Source organism: Theropithecus gelada, chromosome 5 (assembly GCF_003255815.1).
Source record: "Theropithecus gelada isolate Dixy chromosome 5, Tgel_1.0, whole genome shotgun sequence".
NCBI classification, from domain to species: domain Eukaryota; kingdom Metazoa; phylum Chordata; class Mammalia; order Primates; family Cercopithecidae; genus Theropithecus; species Theropithecus gelada.
In genome coordinates, this window is record NC_037672.1 from 25,556,827 (window position 1) to 25,584,605 (window position 27,779).

The 27,779-nt window shown below is 35.0% G+C and overlaps 1 protein-coding gene and 1 non-coding gene across 3 annotated transcripts in view; both read left to right on the forward strand.

The window, feature by feature from the left end:
- The window catches only part of TBC1D19 (TBC1 domain family member 19), a 162,127-nt gene that overhangs the window by 90,947 nt on the left and 43,401 nt on the right, over positions 1–27,779 (forward strand). For both annotated transcript variants that reach the window (XM_025385502.1, XM_025385503.1), the window contains 2 exons: positions 7,286–7,360; positions 12,260–12,322. In XM_025385502.1, the coding sequence (XP_025241287.1) occupies positions 7,286–7,360; positions 12,260–12,322 (138 nt within the window). The remainder of the gene's footprint in view (positions 1–7,285; positions 7,361–12,259; positions 12,323–27,779) is intronic.
- LOC112625610 lies at positions 20,382–20,461 on the forward strand. The gene has a single exon (XR_003119691.1). It is a non-coding gene; the product is annotated as a small nucleolar RNA SNORD74 (small nucleolar RNA).

Genomic DNA, 27,779 nt, shown 5'->3' on the forward strand with positions numbered 1-27,779 from the left:
ATTACACACACACACACACACACACACAGACACACACACAATTTCTGGCTCTCTATTTTGTTCCATTGATCTATTTGTTCATCATACAATACCACACTATCTTGCTTTTTGTAATTTTATAGTAAGCTTTGAGATCAAAGTCCTCCAAATTTGTTCCTTTTTTTCCCAAAATTATTTTGGCTATTCTAGGTCCTTTGCTTTGCTATATAAATTTTAGAATCTGCTTACAAATTACTACAAAAATTGTTGAAAATTGGGATTATGTTGAATCTGTAGATCAATTTGGGGAGAATCGAGATTTTAGCAATATTAAATTTCCTGGCCCATGGACATGGTTTGTCTTTTCATTTATTAATATTGTTTTTATTTTCTCTTGTCAGTGTTTTGTAGTTTCAGCACAGAAATATTGCACACTCTTTGTTAAGATTTTTCCCTTAAGTATTTCATGGTTTTTGCTGCTATTATAAATGGCAACTTAAGTTTTAATTGTTTATTATTAACATACAGAAATGCAATTGATATTGATCTATTTACTATGTATCCTGAGAACTTGCTAAACTTGTGTATTGGTTATAGTACCTTTTCTTAGATTACTTAAGATTTTCCAGGTACATGTATCATAATGAACTAAAGACAGTTTTACTTTTTCCTTTCCAATCTGTGTGTCTTTTATTTCTTTTTCTTGACTTATTGTACTGGATAATGCCTCCAGTGCAATGTTTTGCAGATGCTTTTTTTTTTTCAGGTTGAGGAAGCTCTATTCTATCCCTAGTTTTCTGAGGGTTTTATCATGAATGGATGTTGGATGTTGAACTTTGTTAAATACTTTTTTTATATCTGTCGATATGTCCATATTATTTTTCCTGCTTATGTTGATAGGATGAGTAATACTGATTGGTTTTGAATGTTGCACCAATTTTGTATTCCTGAGATAAATTCCACTTGGTTATGATGCATTATCCTTTTTATATATTTCTTGACTCAATTTGCTAACATTTTGCTGAAATTTTGTAACTGTATTTATGAAAGATACTGGTTTGTGGCTGGGCACGGTGGCTCATGCCTGTAATCCCAGCACTTTGGGAGGCCAAGGTGGGCAGATGCTTGAGCTCATGAGTTTGAGACCAGCCTGGGGAACATGGCAAAACCCTATCTCTAAAAAAAATACAAAAATTAGCCGGTGTGGCAATGCACACCTGTAGTCCCAGCTACTTGAGAGGTTGAGTTGGGAGGATGGCCTGAACCTGGGTGGCAGAGGTTGCAGTGAGCAGATTGCACCACTGCACTCCAGCCTGGGTGATAGAGCCAGAACTTATCTCAAAAAAAAAAAAAAAAAAAAAAAAAAAAAAAAAAGATTTTTTTTTGTAGTTTTTTTTTTTTTTTTTTTTTCTTGTAACACTTTGTCTGCTTGTCTGCTTTCGATACCAGGTAATGATGATCTTATAAAATGAGTTGGGAAGTGTTCCTTATTTTCTGGAAGAATTTATGTAGAATTAATATTATTTTCTCCTTAAATATGTGGTAGAGTTCCCAGCAAAGTCACTGGTGCCTAGAGTTTTCTTTATGGACACATTTTTAATTTAAAAAATTCAATTAAAAATATATGCAGGCCATTCAGGTTATCTATTTCTTCTTCTGTAAGCTTTTGTAGTTCTTATGTTTCAAGAAGTTGCTGCACTTAATCTATTTTAACAAATTTACTGGTATAAAATTGTCTATGTGATCCCCTTATAGTCCTTTTATTTTTTTATTTTTTATTTTTTTAATTTATTTATTATTATTATACTTTAAGTTGTAGGGTACATGTGCATAACGTGCAGGTTTGTTACATATGTATACTTGTGCCATGTTGGTCTACTGCACCCATCAACTCGTCATTTACATCAGGTATAACTCCCAATGCAATCCCTCCCCCCTCCCCCCTCCCCATGATAGGCCCCGGTGTGTGATGTTCCCCTTCCTGAGTCCAAGTGATCTCATTGTTCAGTTCCCACCTATGAGTGAGAACATGCGGTGTTTGGTTTTCTGTTCTTGTGATAGTTTGCTAAGAATGATGGTTTCCAGCTGCATCCATGTCCCTACAAAGGACGCAAACTCATCCTTTTTTATGGCTGCATAGTATTCCATGGTGTATATGTGCCACATTTTCTTAATCCAATCTGTCACTGATGGACATTTGGGTTGATTCCAAGTCTTTGCTATTGTGAATAGTGCTGCAATAAACATACGTGTGCATGTGTCTTTATAGCAGCATAATTTATAATCCTTTGGGTATATACCCAGTAATGGGATGGCTGGGTCATATGGTACATCTAGTTCTAGATCCTTGAGGAATCGCCATACTGTTTTCCATAATGGTTGAACTAGTTTACAGTCCCACCAACAGTGTAAAAGTGTTCCTCAATAAGTTTTTAAATTTTACTTTATATTTTAATAGACATTAAAAGGGTTATATTGGGGAAAGCCAATATATTTTAAGTAGTTATAATTATGTCATAGTTGTCAAATGACATTAATAAAACTTAGCAGCCATTTGTAATCAAATCTTTAAATGAATTACTGAAAAATAATACAACTATTTCCCCAAACCAATAATAAATTTAAACAGAAACGTCAAAGCTCTTTTCATTAGAATTGGGAGTAAGGCAGCGATTATTCACCAGTATTATTTGTCATAGATTTTGAGGTCCTAGATGAAGATGTGGAAATGAGTTGGTTTATGTTTGGGGAAAGTAGAGATACAGCCATCTTCTTTGCAGATGATCATGACTGTATACCCAGAAAACCCAACAGATTTTTTTAAAATTACAAACAGAGGGATATGAAATAGATATACAAAATCAAGCCTTTTCTCTATTATCAATAATGAATTAGAAATATAATAGTGAAAAAATACCTCATTTTCAATAGTAGAAACATTAAAATATCTGTAAAATAAATTTAGCAGGACAGGATCCATAGGAGGAAAATTGTAATACTCTATAAAGAGCAATAATATTTAACTCTTACATAGCACTTACCCTGTGCCAGATACTATTCAGAGCATATTACATGTATTAATTCATTTATTTTTCACATCAACCTACAGAAAAGTTGCTGTTATTTTCATCATTTTACTGAGGCTCAGAAAAGCTTGTTAATTTACCTAGGGTCACACAGCTGAGCTCTGCATCATTCTTGGGTGGAGAGCCTTAATGTCATTCATAAAAACAGGAAAGTCTTAATATTATAAAATTTGTCAGTTTTTCCAAAACAAATTTATTAGAGTATTAATTTTATTTTTAACTGGATGAAATTATCTTAAAGTTCTCATGGAGATTAAATGTTTAAGAATAGTCCGATAAATTATGAAAAATAATGAATGGTGAGTCCATAGATAGATCCAGGTCTAGCATTTTATTTCAATTGCAAATGCATGGTTTATTTAATAAATGATGCTGATAATTGACCATCCTTCTGAAAGAAAACAGACCTTTTGATAACTAGGTACAAGAATAAATTCCAGGTGGATTATAAATAATAAAAAAATTTAATTGACAATTTTAGAAATAAAATTAGGAAAATATTTGTATAAACATGTGGTGGGGCAGCCTTGCCCAAATCTAGTAGGAAAACCCAAAGCCCTAGAGTACTTTTTAAAAATGGTCAATGTATGTTGGCAAGGAAGTGGAGAAAAGGGAACCCTCCTTCACTGTTGGTGGGAATGTAAGTTAGCAGAACCACTGTGGAGAAAAATTTGGAGGTTCTTCAAAATACTAAAAATAGAGCTACCATATTATCCAGCAATCCCACTCCTACATATATCCCCAAAAGAAAGGAAATAAGTATATCGAAGCGATATCTGCACTCTCATGTTTATTGCAGCACTATTCACAATAGCCAATATTTGGAAGTAACCCAAATTTTTATCATTAGAGGAATGCATAAAGAAAATGTAGTACAAATATACAACAGAATACTCTTCAGCCATGAAAAATAGTGAGATCCTGTCACTTGCAACAACATGGATGGAACTGGAGGTCATTATGTTAAGTAAAATAAGCCAGTCATAGAAAGACAAACTTTGCAGGATCTCACTTACTCATGGGAGCTAAAAAGTAAAACAATTGAACTCATGGAGATAGAGGATAAAAGGGTGGTTACCAGAGGCTGGTAAGGGTAGTGCAGGTGCGGGGGAAGTGGGGAAGGTTAATGGTTACAAAAAATAGAACAAGTGAATAAGACCTAGTAATTGCTAGCACAACAGAGTGACTATAATAAAAATAATTATACTTTTAAAAATAACTAAAATACTATAATTGGATTGTTTGTAACACAAAAGATAAATGCTTGAGGCATTTACCCTGATGTGATTATTACACACTGCATTCCTATATCAAAATATCTCATGTAACTCATAAGTATATATATCTACTATATACCCACAAAAATTAAACAGAAAAATAAATTGTAAATCTATACCATAAACCAAAATCAAGTAACACATTTTTGCATTACAAATGACAGTTAATCTTCCTTATAAACAACAAATCTAACAAATTATTAAGAGAAAGATAATCTAATAGAAAAATAGGTATATGTTATGAATGACAAATCATTGAAATGGAAATTCAAATGGCCAATAAATATATGAAAGGTTCTTCAACAGTATTATGAGTTAGGAAAGTGCAAATAAATACATCGAGATGTTTCTCAAGCATGAAAATGTTTAAAAGAGGTGAGTACATAGATAAAATGTGGTCTCATGTTGCTGGTGGGAATTCGAATTGATTTTTTTTTCTGCGATTAGTCAGGCAATTTGTAGCCCAGTTTAAGATACATAACAGCCTTGGCCAGGCACGTTGGCTCATGCCTGTAATCCCAGCACTTTGGGAGGCCGAGGCGGGCAGATCACGAGGTCAGGAGATGGAGACCATCCTGGCTAACACGGTGAAACCCCATCTCTACTAAAAATACAAAAAATTAGCCAGACGTGGTGTCAGGCGCCTGTAGTCCCAGCTACTCCTGAGGCAGGAGAATGGCGTGAACCTGGGAGGCGGAGCTTGCAGTGAGCTGAGATCGTGCCACTGCACCCCAGCCTGGGCGACAGAGCGAGACTCCGTCTCAAAAAAAAAAAAAAAAAAAAAAAAAGAAAGATACATATAGCCTTCAGCCTATAATCCTGCCTTTGCCAATTTATTCTGTAGATATAAAAGCATAGTGCCTAAGGATATTTATTACATTATTTGTAGGGACAAACAACCTGAGTATCCATCTGTTTAGGTTGTATGATTAAACAAATTATGTCAAATCTATTCAGGGATATGATTAAACAAATTGTGTCAAATCTATACCACAGCTTTAAAAATATTAAAATATATGTAACTATTAAAAAGAATGAGTTAAATGTGTATTGTTTAACAAGAAGGAAAACCATGATATAGCATTAGGTTAGAGAAGCTGAATAATGAGTATGGTATGATTCCATTTCATATTGAAAAACGACAACACAAACGCCCAACTATGATTACATAGTCATATAAGCATGGAGATAGGTATAAGCATGGAAGAATACAAATTACAAATAACACCACAAATACAATACCAAATACAAATAATATTAGTTATTTTGGGACAGTTGAATGGAAGGAAAAAAGATGCTTAACTTTTTCTTTATTTTACTTTAGATTGTTTCACTTATTTTAATGGTCATATATTAGTTTGTAATTTTAAACTTATTTTTAAAAAGGAGCAAACCCCTAAACGTAGCTTTTGCATTACTTTACTTATGCCAACTGGCAGGAGTTGATATTTGAATTAGGTGCTGTTTCCACCATTAAGGAGCCTGCATTCTAGCCAGAGAGATGGATTCAGTAGATACAATGGAAGACAAATAAAATAGTAAAATAATTTTGCTTTAGTTAAAAAATGAAAACATCAATGATAACCAATTAAGGCTTTTTAATTAAAATTTAAATGACTAAAAATAGCCAGTAAAGGCCCAGATCATCGTTAGGCAAAGAGCACTTTGACTCAAGCCAAAGAACTATGTATTAAACATCTTTTGCGATGTAGAAATCATATTTCAGGAAACATAAAGTCAGATTTTATCCTGGCAAGGCAGCTACATGCAGTAAATATTCCTCCATATCCCAGACGACCCTATCCCACAACCCTTCTGTGAGGTCAGGAGTCATACAGATCCGCGTGTGCTAAATTTTGCTTTTGGGTTTGAGAGGAGGCTAGGGCTAACGTGCCTGAGAGGTGAAAGGAGGGATTTGGAGGAATACGTGGGTCAGCTAAAGCAACGAGATAATATTTCCATCTCTCGTTAGCATAACTGTTACCCAGTTGATCCCTACCTTCATCCTTAATGCCCCGACCAACTATGAACCTGATGCTTAACTTGATTACTGTCTCTAGTCCCTCCTCCCACTTTCTTTCCTCCCTTATTTCTCCACTTTCCATTTTCCCTCTCTTCCACTTCTTATTCTCTATTACATTAAACATTAGCCTAATCTCATAATCGTGCAGTTAATAAGATTTTATAATATTATGGGGCCATATTTTTGTATTTATTTATTTATTTAAGAGATTGGGTCTCATTCTGTCTCCCAGGCTGGAGAGCAGTGGCTCAATCATAACTCACTGTAACTTCAAACTCCTGAGCTCAAGCATATGGGACCATATTCTACTATTAAAAGCTGACTTACTTTATATGCTATATGATTGCTTTTACTACCAGGAGTGCTTTGTTATGCTTAAACTTTTTATTTTGTAATAATTTAGGTATTAGAAAGGCAGTATAAAGTAATCCTTCTGAGTTTTTTGTATAGGTTGTGGGGCCAGGTTTCCTGAGGTTAAATCTTACTAGCTTTATGGTCTTGGATAGCAAGTTACTTTTCTCTCTTGGCTTCAGTTTCTCAAGCATAAATGGGAATAATAATCACTGACCTAATTCATTTTGTTGGTTTGGGATTAAATGAGTTAACTCTTGTAAAGTGGGTAAAATAGTCCCTGATGCCTATAAATACTCAATAAATGCTGTATTTGCTATTAAAGCTAATTTATAGTTAACTTAGCAAATATTGACTGAATGCTCACTAGGTGCCAGACGTTATCCTAAGTGATAGGAGTAAGTATATTTATTGAACATCTACTGTTAGGCATGAGGGTTATAGTAGTGAATAAAACTGAGTTCCTGCCCTTCTTAGTGTTTGGAATGCTATTGATTATTATTTGAATTTGAGGCTGACTTTATAAATGTGATTGACCTTTAATTTTTTTGTTTTACTTTTAAATTTAGGATGTCTTGTATTATGAGCAGCTTAAGACCAATGTGATACAACATGACCTTTTGGTGGACAGTCTAATCTATAAAGTAAGTAAAAGTCAACTTAGTTTTTTCCTTTTCATTAATATCATTAAAAATTGAGATTCTTTAGTATGCAGAGCCTGTACTATGTATAATGATATATATTAACCTTGAAAAATAATTTTAAGTGATTAGATATATACATATAAAGTCGGTGTTCAAAATTTGCAGTTTCCATTTTATGTTATCTTCTTTCCCTTTGAAGCTGTCTTCATGATTCTTTTTTAGTCCTACTTTTTGATGAAGATAATAAGCATTTCTTATATCTCTAAATTCAGGCTTTCTACACAAACCAAGTAAAAAGGCAACTGAAAAGCAAAACCGGATTATAATATTTTTATCTTATGACTCTTTAGGGCCTACTTGTGTATTCTCTTTATATTGAAGTCCTTTTTAATTTTTAATTTCTTTTAGTTTCTAGACACATGGCTAAGTATATCTCAAGTTTTAAGGTAGAGATACATTGAGATTTTGCCTCCAAGCATCTGATAATCAAATTGAGAGCTGAGTTAATGCTTTCATCACTGAGCCAAACAGGGTCCGTTTTCCAGTACACAATAGAAAGCCAAGCACCAAATCACTGGGTTTTTGTAGCTAGAAAGGTTTGATCAGATTGGATCCTGCCATGGGGTGATGCCAGGGCTTGATCTGATTGAATCCTGGATACTGCCGTGTGGTGTCCACTTCTTAATTCAGACCCCACTCCTTAGTCCTATCACATAGGTTCCACCTGTGATTGCATGCTTGGTTAATCTGGGCATGCTCAGGTTACATGACCTTCAACCTGGGGGTCCATGGCAACTAAAAAACAGCTCATAACTGTGTTACATAAAAGTTGAACCAGATTGGTCTGGTGTAGCTAATACTTTATGTGTTATATAGGATATGAATAATTTTGAATTAATATTAGGCAACTTAAAAGTCTTAGATTTTAAATTTAGATTTGAAATATAAGGGAGAAAGGCATGTAATTACAGGTCTCGGAAATGGGGAAAAGAAGATTACATATTGAGGACCTGAAAATTTGTCTGAGTAGAACATGGCCAGGGGTAATAATAACTTACTAACAAATGACTGCTTATTGTGCCATATAGTATTCCAAACCCTTTACATAGATTACTATTTAATGCCTACAAATACCTAAGAGTAGCAGATACCAACATTTAGGCTGTGAATTATAAATGCGTTGTTTTTCTGGGGAAAAAAACTTGCATTCTGTAAAACCACGCATTAAAAATAACAGAGCTTATGGGCAAAACAGGGTTGGGGTAGATCCACTCACAATTTTTGCAACTTTGTAATCATAGTACTAACAAAAGCAATCATTGGTAGCCTGGGAGAAGAATCAGACAGCTCAGGCAGGCTGGTCTGGTAGGAGCTATTAAAAATGTGTAAAAATAATAATACAGAAGTGCTAAAATAATGCAAATGCAAGTGGTGCTCTGGGCCACTGGAGCTACTGTTAAGGTGAGCACAAGAGAATAGCAGGGGAGAAATGTTGTGGGCTGGGAGTGTGCTTCTCTGGAGAGGGAGCCCCAGTGCCAATGTCCGTTTTTTAATGTTCTTAAAATGCAACTATAAAGTCTCATGCCTGTGCAGCAGCAGCTGAGCTAAAGACATTTTTTTTCCTGCTGATGGTTATAATTCTCCTCCCTCTGCTCCAACTCCTCTTGCTTAATACAAATTGCATCTGAACCAATACAATTTCCATGTTATACTAACATCATTTCCTTACCAGCAGCCAGCAACATAGTGACACGTGTGTTGTAACAAAGTAGAAAGTAGTTATTTTGTTATTTTACAAATGAGGAAATTGAGATAAAGAAAGAAATTTGTTTAAATTAACATATTAAGTAGTGAAGCCAAGATTTAGACCTAGCCAGTCTGACTTCAGAACTGTATTCTTAACCACTAAGCTCTACAGTAAATGGAAATGAGAGTTTAGAGAATACAGTCCTTTGACAGGAAGTCTTGAATCTCACAGAGGTTTTTCACTAGATTTGGATCACAGGTACTATTATTAACTTTGAGGTCAAATTATTATGCTCAGTGGATTATTTTATCAAAAATGTAAGAGATCTTTTGGGCTGTAAGACCATTAGCCTCTTTTCTAGTCAAATGAAAGGAAACTCACATGTGAAAAAGTTCAAAAAAGTAAGAAGTGCTAGGATGAGAGTTCTCTTTGTCTCCAAAATGAATTTCAGTTTGAGTCAGTAAGGAAAATCTGTTCCAAGAAGGAAGTAATTTGTGCCTGAGGAATTGAATAAAACTGTTGATGGCGTCTGTCCTTTGCACATCATGAATGTTTTTAGGAAGATATCTGTCTCTGGTTCTTTTTGACTTAGTTGGGCTCTGCCGATCACTCCAAACATTATTAAAGTCAGCCGTTAAGGGAATGATCACTTAAAAAAAAAATTCTATTTCATTACAGTTCCCTATAGCAAAGACTTATTTTATTTATTTATTTTATTTTATTTTATTTTATTTTATTTTTTTGAGACGGAGTCTCGCTCTGTCGCCCAGGCTGGAGTGCAGTGGCCAGATCTCAGCTCACTGCAAGCTCCGCCTCCCGGGTTCACGCCATTCTCCTGCCTCAGCCTCCCGAGTAGCTGGGACTACAGGCGCCCACCACCTCGCCCGGCTAGTTTTTTGTATTTTTTAGTAGAGGGGGGGTTTCACCGTGTTAGCCAGGATGGTCTCGATCTCCTGACCTCGTGATCCACCCGTCTCGGCCCCCCAAAGTGCTGGGATTACAGGCTTGAGCCATTTTAAATTTAACTGAAAACAAGGTGAAATTCTTTTAAAGGTTAAAGGAATGAATGGAACAAGGCAATGTTACAAAATCCGTGATCAAATAGCTCAAACAGTCTACAAAATTCAACCAGGCTGTTGAGCAAAGTAGCAATCAGGGGAGGATAGAAAGTCATAGATGTTCTGAGCCAATGATGTTGTGAGTATGGAACATCATCGAACCCTCCCTAGGCTAATTTATTAAATGGTTCTTTTTTTTTTTTTTTTTTTTTTAACCAACTTGCCTTATATCCATGTATTCTATAGTTTTCAACCATTTACTATAATCTGATAATTTATACTAGTGTTTTTCAACCTTTCTTCATTATCACGCTCCTGGAGAGAAAGATTAATTAACTTATCTCTAATAAGAAAAAGTAAATAACAAAAAATAAGATTTGGGTGGGTAGGGGTGAGCTCTGGTCTGCCGCGTATCATTGTAATATGTAAAATTTGTTGACCTCCAAGAACCAGTTTTCATGCCCCCAAAGGCAATAGTATCCCCCTGCTGAGAATGCATGATCTCTACTTTTGTCTAGGTTGTCTTCTGACACAGAAAGCTGGACCATTTCTTTCTCCTTAATCTGTGTCATTACGGTTTTTTCAGACTTAGCACACATTCGCTACCCTCAGAGTCATCTATGACTCTTTCCATCCTCCCCTGATTACTACTTGGCTCAACAGCCTAGTTGAATTTTGTAGACCGTTTGAACTATTTGACCATGGATTTTTGTAACATTTCTTTGTGATTTTCCCATGTTTTTACTATCTCGCCAGTGAGATTGTAGGGTTCTTGATGATAAACATTTTTTTGTTTGTCTTCTTTTTTGTTTGTTTGTTGAAGTTTTGATTTTCGTATCCTTCATCCCAGCCAATCAGTACTTGTTGAATTGATTATATATTGGGTCTAAAAGCATGGTGTAGTTTACAACTGGAGTTTTTGGATACATGTAAGGTTTGAGATGTATATTTACTTATAAATAGATGAACACTATTATAAGTAAAAGGACTTTTGGTGAATTTTTTTAAAAAAGCTTTCTGGATATCTACTCTTTATCTGATACTGTGCTAGGCATTCACCTATCCTTTCTGAAGTAGGCGGTGGTGTCCTTATTTACATATATGGAGATTAGGCTCAGAGTTACTGACCAAAGTTATACAGCTAAAAGTAGTGGAACTGATTTCAAATCTTAGTTAAATCTGTTGGAATTTCATGTTCTTTACACCAAAGCACACAAGCAGCAAGTTCCAACTCTGGACATAATACTCAGAAACAATCCTGGGGGAATGTTTTAGTTTGTTTTTCTAGACTTTTGTTCATTTGTTTGCTTGTTATTGGAGAGGGGTACCTATATATTGATGAATTATATTACAGGAAAATATAATTAATTTCTATTAATAATTTTATCATTTTTATTTTTACTCATCAAACATGTATTGGGTATTTAGGTGCTAAGCACTGTGGTGGTACTACATATACAAAAAACATTTAAGACATTTGAGCTCAAAGTGGCTAAAGTCTCATAGGGAGACTCATAGAAATCATTAAGGTAGACTCAAATCAGAAAGTGAGAATAGGAATATATTTAAAGAAGGAAACAAATATGCTATCCAGGGGAAGTCAATGAACTGACCCTTAAACTCATAATGCAGAAAATCAATGTTCCTGCTCTCTCACTAACAAGTGGTGACTTGCAAGTGAATAATCACAAAGGCATGGAAGATATTTGGTCTTTTGTGGGAATGGCAAGAATGTGGACTTCAACAGTGATATTGGAACAGTAATTTGGGGCCAGATTGTTGTGATTGCTTCTGGATGTTATGCTTGCATCCACTTTTCTTTTCTAGCTTTAAGCCATCTAAATATTAGATTAAAAGGAGATAAAATTGAAATAAATATTAAAGAATTACTAATGGGACCTTAAATGAGGAATTCGAGGTCAAATAATGTGTCACATATATTAGTTCAGTAAATATAGCAATGGTAAAATCTAATCTAATCACAATAAAATAATAAATTTATTGTGGTAATGCTTCTAAATACTGATTGTATGCCTTACTACTACAGACAGATCCATTTGGGTTCTTTTCAGTACTGTCTACTTTTAATTATAGGATGTGAAGTTGACAGCAAGCAATGATGATTATTATTTTGTATTTGAAGATTATTTATATCAGGTAAGTTTAAAAATTAAAATATATAGTGTTCTTGTTTTAGTTTCTCTAAATCATGATACTTTAGGAGATATCTCTGTTGTTGACTAAATCCTTTTGTAATCCATGGCATGCTTCAGATGAAATGTTCTAAGTTTGGGATAAGATTACCTTTTGTTTTTACTGTGAAATTAGATAGGAGAATAACAGTTCCCAATTGTTTCTTTTTGTCATATGTGGTACAACAAGGAGGTATTGGCAGGTAAGTTTTCTATCTTTGTTATTGGCACAGATGCTTAAATCAGATGTCAAATTCATATTTAAGCCATTCCAAGATGTTTGGAGAAAGCATTTTGCATTATATTTTTAAAATTAAAGATATTGAATAAATAATGTTTCAAAATAAATTTAGAGTGTCATGATTATCCTTTGATCATTTCATTTGCTAATATTGTGGATGCTTGGATTCTTACTTTTTCACATCTACTAGGATAAAATCATTTATCATAAATAGAAATGTAATTTATATAGAATTGCCTATATGATGTTCTTTTTTAAAAGATTATACATACATATTAATAATTTGATTTTGAATGAATGTCAATACAAATGTCATAGAGGAAATACATATATTCTACACAGCAATTTCTGCTCGATTAAATGTAAGTTGGTCACTGCTGTTTGTATGAGCAGGTTTTCGTTTGATAATGGTATTGTGGTGTATATATGTTTAAGAGAGAAGATAAAGTTAAATAAGCATCTGTCAAGAAGATTTATCATATGTTCCAAGAGCTAAAGTATAAAGACTTTATAAGATTTATTTATAAATTTAAAATTTTGAATAACCCCAGAAACTATTTTAAGAGATTCCTGTGATTTCAAATGCATAATTAAATTTTTTTTAAAATAGTAGACTTACAATTCCATTTTAATATAAAGTTAGTTATTAATTAAAAGTTAGAGAATACAAAAATCTTCTTCTAAAAGTTTGTTTAGGTAGCTAATATGTAGCCCTGTATCTAATTCTTAGTACTCAGTAAATTTTTGAATATACAGGTATATCTCACTTTATTGTGCTTTATTGTGTTTCACAGATATTATTATTTTTACAAATTGAAGGTTTGTGGCAGCCCTGTATTGAGCAAGTCTATCAGCACCATTTTTTCCAACAGCATGAGCTTTTTTCATATTTCTGTGTCACATTTTGGTAATTCTTTACAATATTTCAAACTTTATTATTATATCTGATTTAGTAATCTGTGATTAGTGATCTTTGATGTTACTACTGTAATTGTTTTGGAATGCCACAAACTACACCCTTAAGATGGCAAACTTAATTGATAAATGTATGTGTTCTGATTGTTCTACCAACTGGCCATTACCCATTTATCTCCCTTTCCTCAAGCCTTTCTAGACCCTGAGACACAACAATATTGAAATTAGGCCAAGAATAACCCTACGGTGGCCTTGAAATGTTGAAGTAAAAGGAAGTTACATGTCTCTGACTTTAAATCAAAAGCGAGAGATGATTATGCTTAGTGAGGACGGCATGCCCAAAGCCAAGATAAGCCAAAAGCTAGGCCTCTTGCACCGAACAGCCAAGTTGTAAATGCAAAGGAAAAGTTTTTGAAGGAAATTAAAAGTGTTACTCTCGTGAACACATGAGTGGTAAGAAAGGAAAACAGCCTTGTTGCTGATATGGAGAAAATTTTAGTAGTCTGAATAGAAGATCAAACTAGTCATGACATCCCCTTAAACCAAAGCCAAATCCAGAGCAAGGCCCTAACTCTCTTCAACTTTATCAAGGCTGAGAGAGGAGAGGAAGCTGGAGAAGAATAATTGAAAGCTAGCAAAGGTTGGTTTATGTGATTTAAGGAAAAATGCCATCTCCATAATTTAAAAAGTGCAAGGTGAAGCAGCAAGTGTTGATGTAGCAGCTACAGCAAATTATCCCTGTCTAGCAAAGATCATTGATAAAGGTGGCTGCACTAAACAACAGATTTTTTAGTGTAGGTGAAACAGCTTTCCATTGGAAGAAAATGCCGTCTAGAACTTTCATAGCTAGAGAGGAGAAGTCAGTGTTTGACTTCAAAGCTTCAAAGGATATGCTGACTATGTTGTTAGGGGCTAATGCAACTGGTACCTTTAGGTTGAAGCCAGTGCTTGTTTACCATTTCAAAAATCCTTGGGCCCTTAAGAAATATGCTTAATCTACTCTGCCTGTGCTCTATAAATGGAACAAGAAAGCCTAGATGACAGCACATCTGTTAACAGCATGGTCTACCTAATATTGTAAACATATTGTTGAAGCCTACTATTCAGAAAAAAAAATTCCTTTCAAAATATGACTGCTCATTGACAATGCACATAGTCACCCAAAAGCTCCGATCCAGATGTACAAGGAGATAAATGTTGGTTTCACGCCTGCTAACACGACATCCATTCTGCAGCCCATGGGTAAGGGAGTCATTTTGACTTTCAAGTCTTATTTAAGAAATACATTTTGTAAGGCTATATAGTGTCATAGATAGTGATTCCTCTGATGGATCTGGAAAAAGTAAATTGAAAGCTTCTGGAAAGGATTCACCAATCTAAATGCCATTAAGAACATTTGGGATTCATGAGAGGAGGTCAAAATATCAACATGAAAAGGAGTTTGGAAGAAGTTGGTTGTAACCTTAATGGATAACCTTGAGGGGTTCAGGACTCCAGTGGAGGAAGTAATGGTCACTGTGGTGGAAAAAGCAAGATAATTGGAATTAGAAGTAGAGCCTCAATATGTGACTGAATTTGCTTCAATCTCATCATAAAACTTAAATGAATGAAGAGTTGCCTCTTGAGGATAAACAAATAAAGTAATTTCTTGAGATAGACTCTACTCTTGGTGAAGCTACTGGACACATTGTTGAAATGACAACAAAGTGTTTACATTATTACTTAGTAAAACAACAGCAGGGTTCAAGAGAATTGACTCCAATTTTGAAAGTTCTACTGTAGGTAAAGTGCCAACAAACAGAGAAATATTTTGCGAAAGGAAGAGCCTATCAATTCAACAAACTTTATTGTTGTCTTATTTTAAGAAACTGCCACAGCTGCCCCAGTGTTCAGCAGCCACCACCCTGGATCAGTCAGCAGCCATACACATTGAGGCAAGACCCTCTAACCAACAGCAAGGTTACAGCCTGCTGAAGATTCAGATGGTCATTAGCACTTTTTTCAGCAATAAATTATTTTTAAATTATGGCATGTATATTTTTGGGCATATGCTGTTGTACTTAGTAGACTATAGTGTAGTGTAAACATAGCTTTTATACATGCTGAGAAACCAGAACATTTGCGTGATTTGCTTTATTACGATACTCACTTTATTGTGGTGGTCTGGAACTGAACCTGCAATATCTCCAAGGTATGCCTATATAAATAAAATTAATTATTCACTTATACAATAATACTAGTTTGCCAGTAACCTCTGTACTTCAGAAATACAGAGTGGGAATTATCAGTTCCTAAATGGTGGTCTGAGAGAAACTCCACAGAACCATCCTCAGCAGGAAACCGTAACTAGTGAAAACTATTTTTTTTTAAGTATTTAAAGTCTCTGGTAATTACCCTAAGGTTACATGAAAAGTCAGCAAACAAGAAAACATTTATTTGAGAAAAGCTACTAAATCTCGGTAAAAATAATTTGTGGCCCTTGAGTCATGAGCTGCTTTTTGCCTCCCCTCACCCCCAGATTAGTGTAACAGAAGCTTCAGTTCAGTCATGTGTGGCCAGGAAGATGGGGCTCCATTTCCCTCCAGCTTCTAGTCAAGGGCTAAGTATCTCCATAGGAGGGGCAGATGGCCAGTATTTCTTACCTCCCTCAGCTCCATGTTGCAGATGCTAAATTCTAGAGAGTACCATCAAGAAGTTGTCAGATTCCTTCCCATAGGGCAGAGATCTGGTCCAAAAGCTCTGACTCCACTCAGCAGGCCAAAAATACTACGGCCTCAACTGCTTTCACCTCATTTTGTTTATAGAGGGGAGAGAGGTTCCACATCAGAAAGACAAGCTGAGAAGACCAGAGGCTACCACCCTCACCAGTGTCTTTCTCACAAAGCAGAAGTGTCACTCCAAGAGAAGTAGGCCACTATCCCCAACCTGGCTCCGGGGCAATGACTCAGAGATTTTGGCCAGAATGGGAGACAGCCTTAGCAACAGTAACTCTGAAGCTCTCCTCAAAGAACTAACTTTATATGGAGTACGGGAAAGTTCCAACGTAGTGGGGCTCTGAACAATTAAGATTTTAATGGTAAACACTTAAGAATTAAGAGTAACAAGCTAAAAGCGTAGCAGCTGGTTTACCAGAGAAAGCCAGAGACAGAGATAGCTAGGAGGAGTCCTGATGGGATAGGACAAACCTCAAAGACTGGCCTCAAAAATGACCTCATGAAGGACCCTACGTTTAATTGAATCAGACTGTGGTACAATTTATGCATGAGGACATTGTTGAAAACAGTAGAATAATCAGCTGGCAATTAGAGGAAACTAATATCTGGGTGTGATATCGAGAAAGACAGAAAGCTTAACACAGAGATCAGGGGAAGAGACCAAGAGCCCTGCTAAGTTAGCTGGGCTTGGTGGTGCGTGCCTGTAGTCCCAGATACTCAGGAGGCTGAGGCAGGAGAATCGCTTGAACCCAGGAGGTAGAGGTTGCGGTGAGCCAAGATTGCACCACTGCACTTTAGCCGGGGTGACAGAGCAAGACTGTCTCAAAAAAAAAAAAAAGAGAAGAACGCTGCTAAAGCCAGTGTCACTGAAGGATGATTGTATGTATGCTCAAGGCTGCATACTCTGAGGTACATCAGAAGCTTCATACTTTGGGAGAAACAGACTTAAATGAAATATTTCGACCAAGTCACTAAACAAATAAGCAAATAACAATCATGAGCTCCAGCTGCTTGTAAGATGGCCTAGATGTTGTACTTAACCAACCAAAACTTCAAAGCAGCCATTATAAATATATTCAAAGAACTAAAGGAAGCTATGCTTAAAGAAGTAAAGTAAGGCCAGATGCAGTGGCTCACACCTGTAATCATAGCATTTTGGGAAGCTGAGGCAGGACAGTCGCTTGAGCCCAGGAGTTTGGGACCAGCCTAGGCAACATGGCAAAACCTTGTCTCTATAAAATAGAAAAAAGTTAGCTGGGTGTAGTGGCATGTGCCTGTTGTCCCTGCCACTCAGGAGGCTGAGATGCGAGGATCACTTTTGCCCAGGAGGTCAAGGCTGCAGTGAGCTGTGATTATGCCACTACACTCCAGCCTAGATGACAGGTGAGACCTGGTCTAAAAAAAAGAAAAGGTAAAGTAAGGTGTGATGACAATGTCTCCTCTAATACAGAAGGTTTTAAAGAGATAGAAATTACATTTTTAAAGTACCAAACCGAAATTCTGGAGTTGAAAAGTACAATAATTGAAATGAAAATTTTATTGGAAGGACTCAAAAGTATATTTGAAAAAGCAGAGAAGAGCCGGGCGCGGTGGCTCAAGCCTGTAATCCCAGCACTTTGGGAGGCCGAGGCGGGTGGATCACGAGGTCAGGAGATCGAGACCATCCTGGCTAACATGGTGAAACCCCGTCTCTACTAAAAATACAAAAAAAAACTAGCCGGGCGTGGTGGCGGGCGCCTGTAGTCCCAGCTACTCGGAGGCTGAGGCAGGAGAATGGCGTGAACCTGGGAGGCGGAGCTTGCAGTGAGCCGAGATCGCGCCACTGCACTCCAGCCTGGGTGACACAGCGCGAGACTCCGTCTCAAAAAAAAAAAAAAAAAAAAAAAAAAAAGCAGAGAAGAATCAGTGAACTTGGAAGACATCAAGAGAAGTTATGTCATTCAAAGAACAAATAAAATAACAAACAGAGCCTCAGAGAAGTTTAGGACAACATGCTCACAAACAAATTTATAACAGGAGTATCAGAAGGAGAGGAGAGAGAGAAAGGAGCAGATGTATTTGAAGAAAGAATGGCTGAAAATGTCTCAAATTTGATGAAAAACATTAATCTACACATCTAAGAAACTCAACAAACTCAAAGTAGGATAACCACAGATATCCATACCCAGACATATCATAGTCAAACTGTCAAAAGCCAAAGGTGATGAAAGAATCTCAAAAGTGCTGAAATAAATATTTTTTTCTTTTATTTAGCTCATGTTTCAGTAGTTCTGTCCTCAAATATGTTTGCGGCCTTAGGCAGTTCACCAGACCTCCATGGGCCTTCATATTCTTATCATTCAGCTGAGAGTTTAGACTAAACTGTCTTTATGCAGATCTCAGAGGTACAAAAAAAGTTTATGTGATTTGCCATAAAAGAAATGATTAAATTTTTCCATAAAAGTATTGATTACAGATTGTTTATTCTTTTTAAATGTGGATTTTAAAATTCTTTTATCTCAAGAGTTATTAGTTACTGGAATGTTATATGTCAAAAGTTTTATAATTTGTTATGCAGGAAAATTCTATCGGTTTTGTCCTAAAGAAAGAATAGCTTTATTGTCTTTAATCTGTGGGTGTTTTATTACATTTCTTTACTATTACTAAAAACTAAACTGACCTTCCTATTTATCTCTCTTGCTGAGTGCTGGCCACCCCACCTTTAATCCATGTTCTACAGTAAAGTCAGAGTGGTCTTTTAAAAACACCAATCAATTCATGTCACTTGTTTGATTAAAACCAAAAGACCCAAATTTTCACAAGAGTCTACATGACCCTGCATTACCTGGCCCACCTCTCCAGATGAATTGTTCACTTCTCTGCCTGACACTCTGGCATTCTGTATTCCAATCATCCTGATCTTTAACTTCTTAAGTTCACTATACTCCTTTCTACTTCAGGGCCATGAGACCTGCAGTTCCTTTTATAAGCAAGACTGTTATCCTCCCGTCTTCATCTAGTAAACTCCTATTTTTACTTCATTTCTCAATTTTGGACTTAACAGACAAAAACTTCAAAGCAGTCATTATAAATATATTCAGAGACCCAAAGGAAACCATGCTTAAAGAAATAATCATTTACTCAGATACACCTTCCCTGACTAACCCCTCACTCACCTGCACAAACACACACAAAGCCATGGCTATCTAATATGTGCTTTTAAAGTGCCATATAGTACTTTCCATACTTTTTGTTTATAGTACTTATCATAGTTTATTTGATTATTTTATAATTGTCTCTCCCAGGTAAATTCTTAATTGTTTTGGTCCTTATTGTTAATTCCAATGCCTAGTGTACTACAGATACTGAGTAAAAATATTCCTTAACCTCATGTACTTGTTTTCATTGATGGGGTTATCTTTTTCATTATTGAGAAGGAAGCTTTCTTCTTTTATCTAAAAGCTTAATATTAGTAATTTATAGGCTAATGGATATTTTACTGTCATTTTATGGGGCTCTAGATTTCCTTAGATTTTAGTATAGTTGTAATGAATCCTTTTTTATGAACTGACTCATAAACAGATTAGTTAATGTCACACAAAGATATAAAACAAACAAAACCACATAAACTAAATATCTACCACTTGACAAAAAGTTGACCAACTCGCTAAAAGCTTTTGGTCCTTCTTATGCCATTTTGATCCAGAACATGAAACTGTTGTGACACCAAACATATGAACACATAAATTATAATATCAGCCAAAGACCAATAATGGCATGACTCATAGTAATCTGTGACTATTCTACTTCAGTGTGTGGGTAGAGAGAGTGTACATTTGACAAGTTTGTACCATTTGGTCACCAGAGATAAGAGGATTGCCATTTTTAAGTTACAACTACAAAGCCTCTTTGGTGGTGGTAAAAAGGGGCTTGACAGGTAACAAATCTGCCTCATTTGGTAAACAGAATCAGTGAGGGTATCTGTTTTCAATGAGAGCAGTAACAAGTTCTCCAAATAATGCCAGAACTAACCCTTAAGGGAGCATTCATTTTTATCTTTTCCACATGTAAGTGACTTATATGTGAGAAAACTTCTAAGAAAACTTGTAAGTAACTGAACTAATAAGTGGATGCATATTTTGAGAAAAAGCAGAATGAGCATCAGTAAATATTTATTGATCCACCTCTGATGAAACCTGTGTTGGTGGGGACATCTGAGAGTGTTGATGAATGCCAGTGACTCTGATAGAAAAAAAATATTGATCCTTATACTATGTATAGATGATATCACCTTTGATGGGCTTACATTCTAGTTAAGGGGGCAGGACATGAACATACAAAATATTCTGAAATTGTTTTAAAGTGTTTATGTAAAGCATTAGGTGCTAAATCAGTATCACAAACAGTAAGTGCTATAAGAGTATGCTTTAACCTTTATTTTCCATTTCTATTAATATTTTAGTCCAAATTGTATTTTTTTAGATTTTACATAATTTTTTCAGTCATAGGTCTCATGACTTCTCCTGCTTTTAGTACTTTGGAAATCATTAAATAAGCCTCTGTTAAATGCTGTAGTAAGAACACTTATCACAAGGTCTATCCTCTTAATACCTTTTTAAGTGTACAGTATAGTGTTATTAACTATAGGCACAGTGCTGAACAGCAGATCTTTAGAATTCAGTCATCTCCCATGGCAGAAACATTATACTGATTGAATAGCAGCTCCATATTCCCCCTGCCCCCTAGGCCCAGCAGTCACCATTCAATTGCTGCTACATGTTTGACTGTTTTAGGTACCTCATATAGTAGAATCATGTAGTATTTGTTCTTCTGTGACTGCCTTATTTCATTTAATATAATGTTCTCCAGGATCACGTTGCCTCATGTAACTCATTTTCTTCTTTATATTGACTGAATAATATTCCATTGTATTGTGTGTACTACATTTTCTTTTTCCATTCATCTGTCTAAATAAGCTTTAATGTGGATCTCTATCCCCATGACATAAATAGATGGATGATTACAACATCTAAGCATCTCTCTTTGGGAATTATGTAAAAATAAATTTTCCTTATATGGATAATTACTAAGAAAACACTTTCATGGTGATGCTTTTTAGTTTTTCATTTTACAATTAGTTTGAATTATTAGAAATATATTTTAACTCCTAAAAACGTATGTAATTTTATACATTGTAAATATTCTGTTTTCAGAAATTGAGTTCTGTTTTTTCCTCTCAGAAAAAATTGTGTGTGTGTGTGTGTGTGTGTGTGTGTGTATGTGTGTAATAAGACAGAAGAAAGCCTGTTCTTATCATTAATTACAGGCGTTCCTTTAGCAAAGCTGCCTAGCAACTCTTGCTGTATAGGAAAATCGCCAGTGTATAGCAAATTTAGTGTTCCTGGCCATGTTCTTGGTCATAGCCCATTTATTGGATTTTGTGACTACACTGCAAAATTAGATGTCATGTGGCGTTGCTGTGTTTACATACAGATGAGAAAATATCCAATAATCCTTCTTTAAAGAAAATCTGGGCCTATGTTACAAGAATATGCAGGCACTTGTTCCCAAGTACCTCATGTTAATGTTACCTAAAAATTTTTTTTTTTTTTTTTTTTTTTGAGACGGAGTCTCGCTCTGTGCCCAGGCTGGAGTGCAGTGGCGCGATCTCCACTCACTGCAAGCTCTGCCCCCCAAGTTCACGCCATTCTCCTGCCTCAGCCTCCAGTGTAGCTGGGACTACAGGCGCCCACCACTGCGCCCAGCTAATTTTTTGTATTTTTAGTAGAGACGGGGTTTCACAGTGTTAGCCAGGATGGTCTCGATCTCCTGACCTCGTAATCCGCCCGTCTCGGCTTCTCAAAGTGCTGGGATTACAGGCATGAGCCACCGCACCCGGCCTGTTACCTAAATTTTATTGGCAACAATGCTGAATATTATAGAAATAATGTTTTTAGTAATAAGCCTTTAGTATTCCAGTGTTGTGAGTTTTTATTTTGCATGAAATTCTTAAAGTACCCACTTTTAAGTGTTGTAAGTTTTAAATTATGTCAGAGTTTCAAAATGTATTCAAACAGAAGACAATTCTTATGTAATGGAAGTAAAGTGAGTAGTTTGACAATACCATTTTCAGACTCCAATACTGAATGGAATTTTCACTAACTACGTGAGTTAACATATTGTCCAAAGTATATAAAATATTCATAGGAAGGAATTCATATGTAGTAAAAGGGAAGACATGAAGATTTACTCTTTCTGTTATATGACAAATCTTCCATCATGTGCTTGGTTTATCTGGCATATACTGAGTAGTAGTCCTGAGATACTGAAGTGTGACATAGTTATAGATATTTTAACGCTATTGAATGGAATTTCAAAGGTCCAGATGCATCAGATATTCTTTGTTCATGTATCTAGTTAGATTATTTAGTGTATGTTCTGATATAAGCACTGTGTTAAGTGCTAGCAAAAGATATTTATTAAGCTCACAACTTAGTGAAAAATGAAGAGAAAGACAAATTCATAGTTATAATTTGATAAATCCACCAATAGAAATATATATAAATTCTATGCAAATATAGATAAAGGGAAAATAAATTCTGGGAGTGGTACAGAACTCAGTGATGGCTTCAGAATAGAAATATAATATTATAAGAAATGAATTTTATTTCAACTTTTTGAGGAACTACCATACTGTTTTCCATAGTGACTATACCATTTTATATTCCAGCAATAGTGTACAAAGGTTCTAGTTACTGCACATCATCGCCAACATGTTACTTTCTCTTTTTTTGATAGTAGCCATCCTGATGGGTATGAAATTATGTTATCTTATTATAGTTTTCATTTGCATTTCCCTAATGATTAATGATATTGAGCATCTTTTCTTGTGCTCATTAGCCATTTTATGTCTACTCAGGAAAAAAATGTCTATTCAAGTCCTTTGCCCATTTTTGGATCAACTTGTTTTTTGTTGTTGTTATTGTTGAGTCTTAAGAGATCTGTAAATATTCTGGTTATTAATTTCTTATTGAAAATGTGATTTGTAAATATTTTCTCCCATTTGTGAGTTGACTTTTTACTCTATTGATAGTGTCTTTTGATGCACAAAATTTTAAAATTTTCATGAAGTCTAGTTTGCCTATTTTTGTTGTTATCACCTGTGCCTTTGGTATCATATCCAAGAGATCACCAAATCCAATGTTGTGAAGATTTTGCACTATGTTTTCTTCTATGAGTTTTATAGTTTTAGAACTTGCATTTAGGTCTTTAATCCATTTTGACTTAATTTTTGGATATGGTGTTAGAAAAAGGTCCAACTTCATTCTTTTGCGTATAGATATCCAGTTTTCCTAGCATTTGTTGGAAGACTGCACTTTCTCCCATTCAATGGTAGTGGGAGAAAGGACTAGCACAAACCCTTGTTGTAAATCATTTGACCATATATTCAAGGTTTTATTTCTAGTTCTGTTCTATTCTGTTTGTCTGTACATCTGTCTTTATGCCAGTAGCACACTGTTTTGATTATTAAAACTTTCTAGTAAGTTTTTACATCTGGAAGAAGTAGGAATCTTTCAGATATGTTCTTCTTTTTTCAAGATTGTTTTGGCTATTTGGGGTTTCTTGAGATTTCATCTACATTTCAGGATGGGTTTTTCTATTTTTGCAAAATATATCACTGGGATTTTGATAGGGATTGCATTGAGCTTGTAGATCACTTTAGGTAGTATTGCCTTAACAGTATTAAGTCTTCCAATTCATGAAGATGAAATACCTTTTCATTTATGTCTTTCTTAGTTTCTTTCAGCATTGTTTTATAGTTTTTATTATACAAGTCCTCCATGGTGAATTTAATTCCTAAGTAGTTTATTCTTTTTTTTTTTTTTTTTTTTTTGAGACGGAGTCTTGCTCTGTTGCCCAGGCTGGAGTGCAGTGGCACGATCTCAGCTCACTGCAAGCTCTGTCTCCAGGGTTCATGCCATTCTCCTGCCTCAGCCTTCCGAGTAGCTGGAACTACAGGCACCCGCCACCATGCCCAGCTAATTTTTTGTACTTTTAGTAGAGATGGGGTTTTGCTGTGTTAGCCAGGATGGTCTTGATCTCCTGACCTCGTGATCTGCCCACCTCAGCCTCCCAAAGTGCTAGGATTACAGGTGTAAGCCACTGTGCCCGGCCCAGTAGTTTATTCTTTTTAATGCTATTGTATGTGAAATTTTTTTTTTCAGATTGTTCATTGTTAGTGTATAGAAATGCAACTGATTTTTTTGTGTTGACTTTGTACCTTACTACTTTATGGAATTTATTTATTAGTTCCAGCAGTCTTTTGTGGGAGTTTTAGGATTTTCTACATATAGGATCATATCACCTGTGAACAAAGATAATTGTACTTCTTCCTTTATAACTTGGATTTCTTTTATTTTTTTCTTGCCTAATTACTTTGGCTAGAATTTCCGGTATGTTGGATAAAAGCAGCAAAAGCAGGCATCCTTACCTTGTTTCTGATTTTAGATGAAAAGCTTTCAGTCATCCACCATGGAGTATGATGTTCACTGTAGCATTTTCATATACAGCTTTTATTATATTGAGGTATGTTGAATATTTTTATCATGAAGGGGTTTAGAATTTTGTCAAATGCTTTTTTTTTTATATCAATTGAGATGATCATGTGACTTTTTTCACTTCATTCTGTTAGTATAGTGTATTACAGTGATCCATTGTTATATGTTGAACCATTCCAAGAATAAATCACACTAAGTCATTGTGTATAATTCTCTTAATATTCTGCTGAATTTGGTTTGCTAGTATTTTGTCAATTATTTTCCCATTGACTTTTCTAAGGGATATTGGTCTGTGGTTTTATTTTCTTGTAGTGTCTTTGGTTTTGGTATCAAGGTAATGCTGGCCTCATAGAATGAATTAATAAGTGTTTTCTACTTTTTAATTGTGTGGGAGAGTTTTTGTTTTGTTTTGTTTTGTTTTGTTTGTTTGTTTGAAAGACAGGATCTCCCTATGTTGCCCAGGCTGGAGTGCAGTGACTATTCACAGGCTTGATCGTAGTGTGTGCACTGTACCCTTGGACTCCTGGCCTCAAGCAATTCTCCTGCCTCAACTCTCTGAGTAGCTGGGACTATAGTTGCACATCACCATGCCCAGCTCAATTTTTTGGAAAGTTTGAGAAACACTGGTGTTAGTTCTTCTTTAAATGTTTGGTAGCATTCACCAGTGAAGCCATCAGGACCAAGGCTTTTCTTTGTCAGAGTTTTGATTATTGATTAATATTTTTACTACTTACAGGTCTGTTCAGATTTTCTATTTTTTTTGTGATTTTGTCTTGGTTGATTTTGTGTTTCTAGAAATATGTTCATTTTATCTAGGTTATACAATTTGTTGGTGTACAATTGGTCATTGTACTCTTATAATCCTTTTTATTTCTGTAGAGTCAGTAGTAATGTTCGCAGTTTCATTTCTTATTGTAATAATTTGAGTATTCTCTTTTCTTAGTCCATCTAGCTCAAGGTTTTTTAATTTTGTTGATCTTTTTGAAAAGCCAACTTTTGGTTTCAGTTATTATCTCTATTGTTTTCCTATTCTCTATTTCATTTATCTCTGCTCTACTTTTTATTATTTATTTTCTTTCTTCTGGTAGCTTCCAGCCTAGTTTGCCCACTTTTCCTGTTCCTGAAGTTGCAAAGTTAGCTGTTGATTTGAAACCTTTCTTGTTTTTTAATCTAAGCCTCTGTAGCTATAAATTTTCCACTTAACATCACTCTCACTGAGTCCCGTAAGTTTTGATATGTCATGGTTTTGTCATTTGTCTCTAAGTATTTCTAATTTCTCTTATAATTTCTTCTTTAATCCATTGGCTGTTTAAGACTGTGTTGTTTAGTTTCCATAAATTTATGAATTTTCCAGTTTTCCTTCTGTTACTGATTTCTACCTCTATCTCTGTGGTCAGAGAAGCTACTTTGCATCATCTCTATTTTTAAAAAATCTATTCAAACTTAATTTGTGACCTAATATATGATCTATCTATCTGGAAAATGTCCCATGTGCATTTACGTAGAATGTGTATGCCGTAGTTCTTGGATAAAGTGTTCAGTATATTGTTAGATCTAGTTGGTTTATCATGTAAATCCTTTGTTTCCTTATTTCCTGTCTACTGGTTCTATCCATCATTGAGAATAGGGTATTGAAGTCCACTGTTATTCTAGAATTGTCTATATCTCCCTTCATTTTTTCGTCAGTTTTTGCTTCATACGTTTTCAAGTCTGTTATAGGTACATAAATATTTATAGCTGTTATATCTTCTTGCTGTATTGAAACTTTTATTAATATATAATGACTTTTTGTCTCCCATAACCTTTTTTATTTAAAGTCTATTTTGTGTGATATAAGTATAGTCACCTTGCTCTCTTTTGGTTACTATTTGCATGGAGTATCTTTTTCCATCCTTTAATTTTTAATATATTTATATCTTTAGATCTAAAATGAATCTCTTACAGATCACGTGTAGTTTTTATATTTTTAAATTTATTCTGCCAACCTGTCTTTTGATTGGAGAATTTAATACATTTACATTTAAAGTAATTACTGATGAGATATTTCTCTCATTTTTCTATTTGTTTTCTATATGTCTTATAGCTTTTATGCCTCTCATTTTCTGTATTACTGTCTTCTTTTGGGTTTAGTTGGGGGTGTGTGTGTGTGTGTGTGTGTAGTGAAATGTTTACATTTCTTTCTCATTTTCTCTTCTGTTTTGTGTATACTCCATAGCTATTTTCTTTGTGGTTCCCATGGAGATTATATTTAACAACCTAAAATTATAACACTCTAGTTTAAATTAGTACCAATTTAACTTCAATAACATACAAATTTTGTATTAATTTACAGCTCTATCCTCGCATCTTTCGGTTGATGACATCACAATGTTACATCTGTGTACAGTGCATACACAAACCCTGAAAACAGCAATTCTTTTAAATGCACTGATTTATTAAATTATGTAGAAAACAAAATGTGGAGTTGCAATCCAAAGTTACAATAATACTCATTTTTAAACAGTGACTTTTCAAATGTATGAGTTTCTTAAATCATACAGAAAACAAAAAGTGGAGTTAAAAACTTTTGTTACAATAGTATTATCTTTATAATTGCCCATGTGTTTTTTTTTAAAGATCTTTATTTCTTCACTCAGATTCTAGTTACTTCTTGTATCCTTTCATTTTACTCTGCAGGACTCCTGTGAACATTTCTTGAAGGTCAGGTCTCAGCTTTCATTTATGTGAGAGAGTCTGAATATCTCTCTCACTTTTGAAGGACAGTTTGCTGGATATGGGATTCTTGATTAATGGCGTTTTTCTTTTACCACACTGAATATGTCAGCCCATTGTGTGTGGTCCTCAAGTTTCTGATGAGAAATCTTCTAATTGTATAGAGGATCCCTTATATTTAATGAGTTACTACTCTTTGCAGCTTTCAAAGTTCTCTCTTTGCCTTTGACTTTCAACAGTTTGATTATAATGTGTCGCTTCTTGGATGTTTATATTCATGTCTTTCATCAAATTTGGGAAATT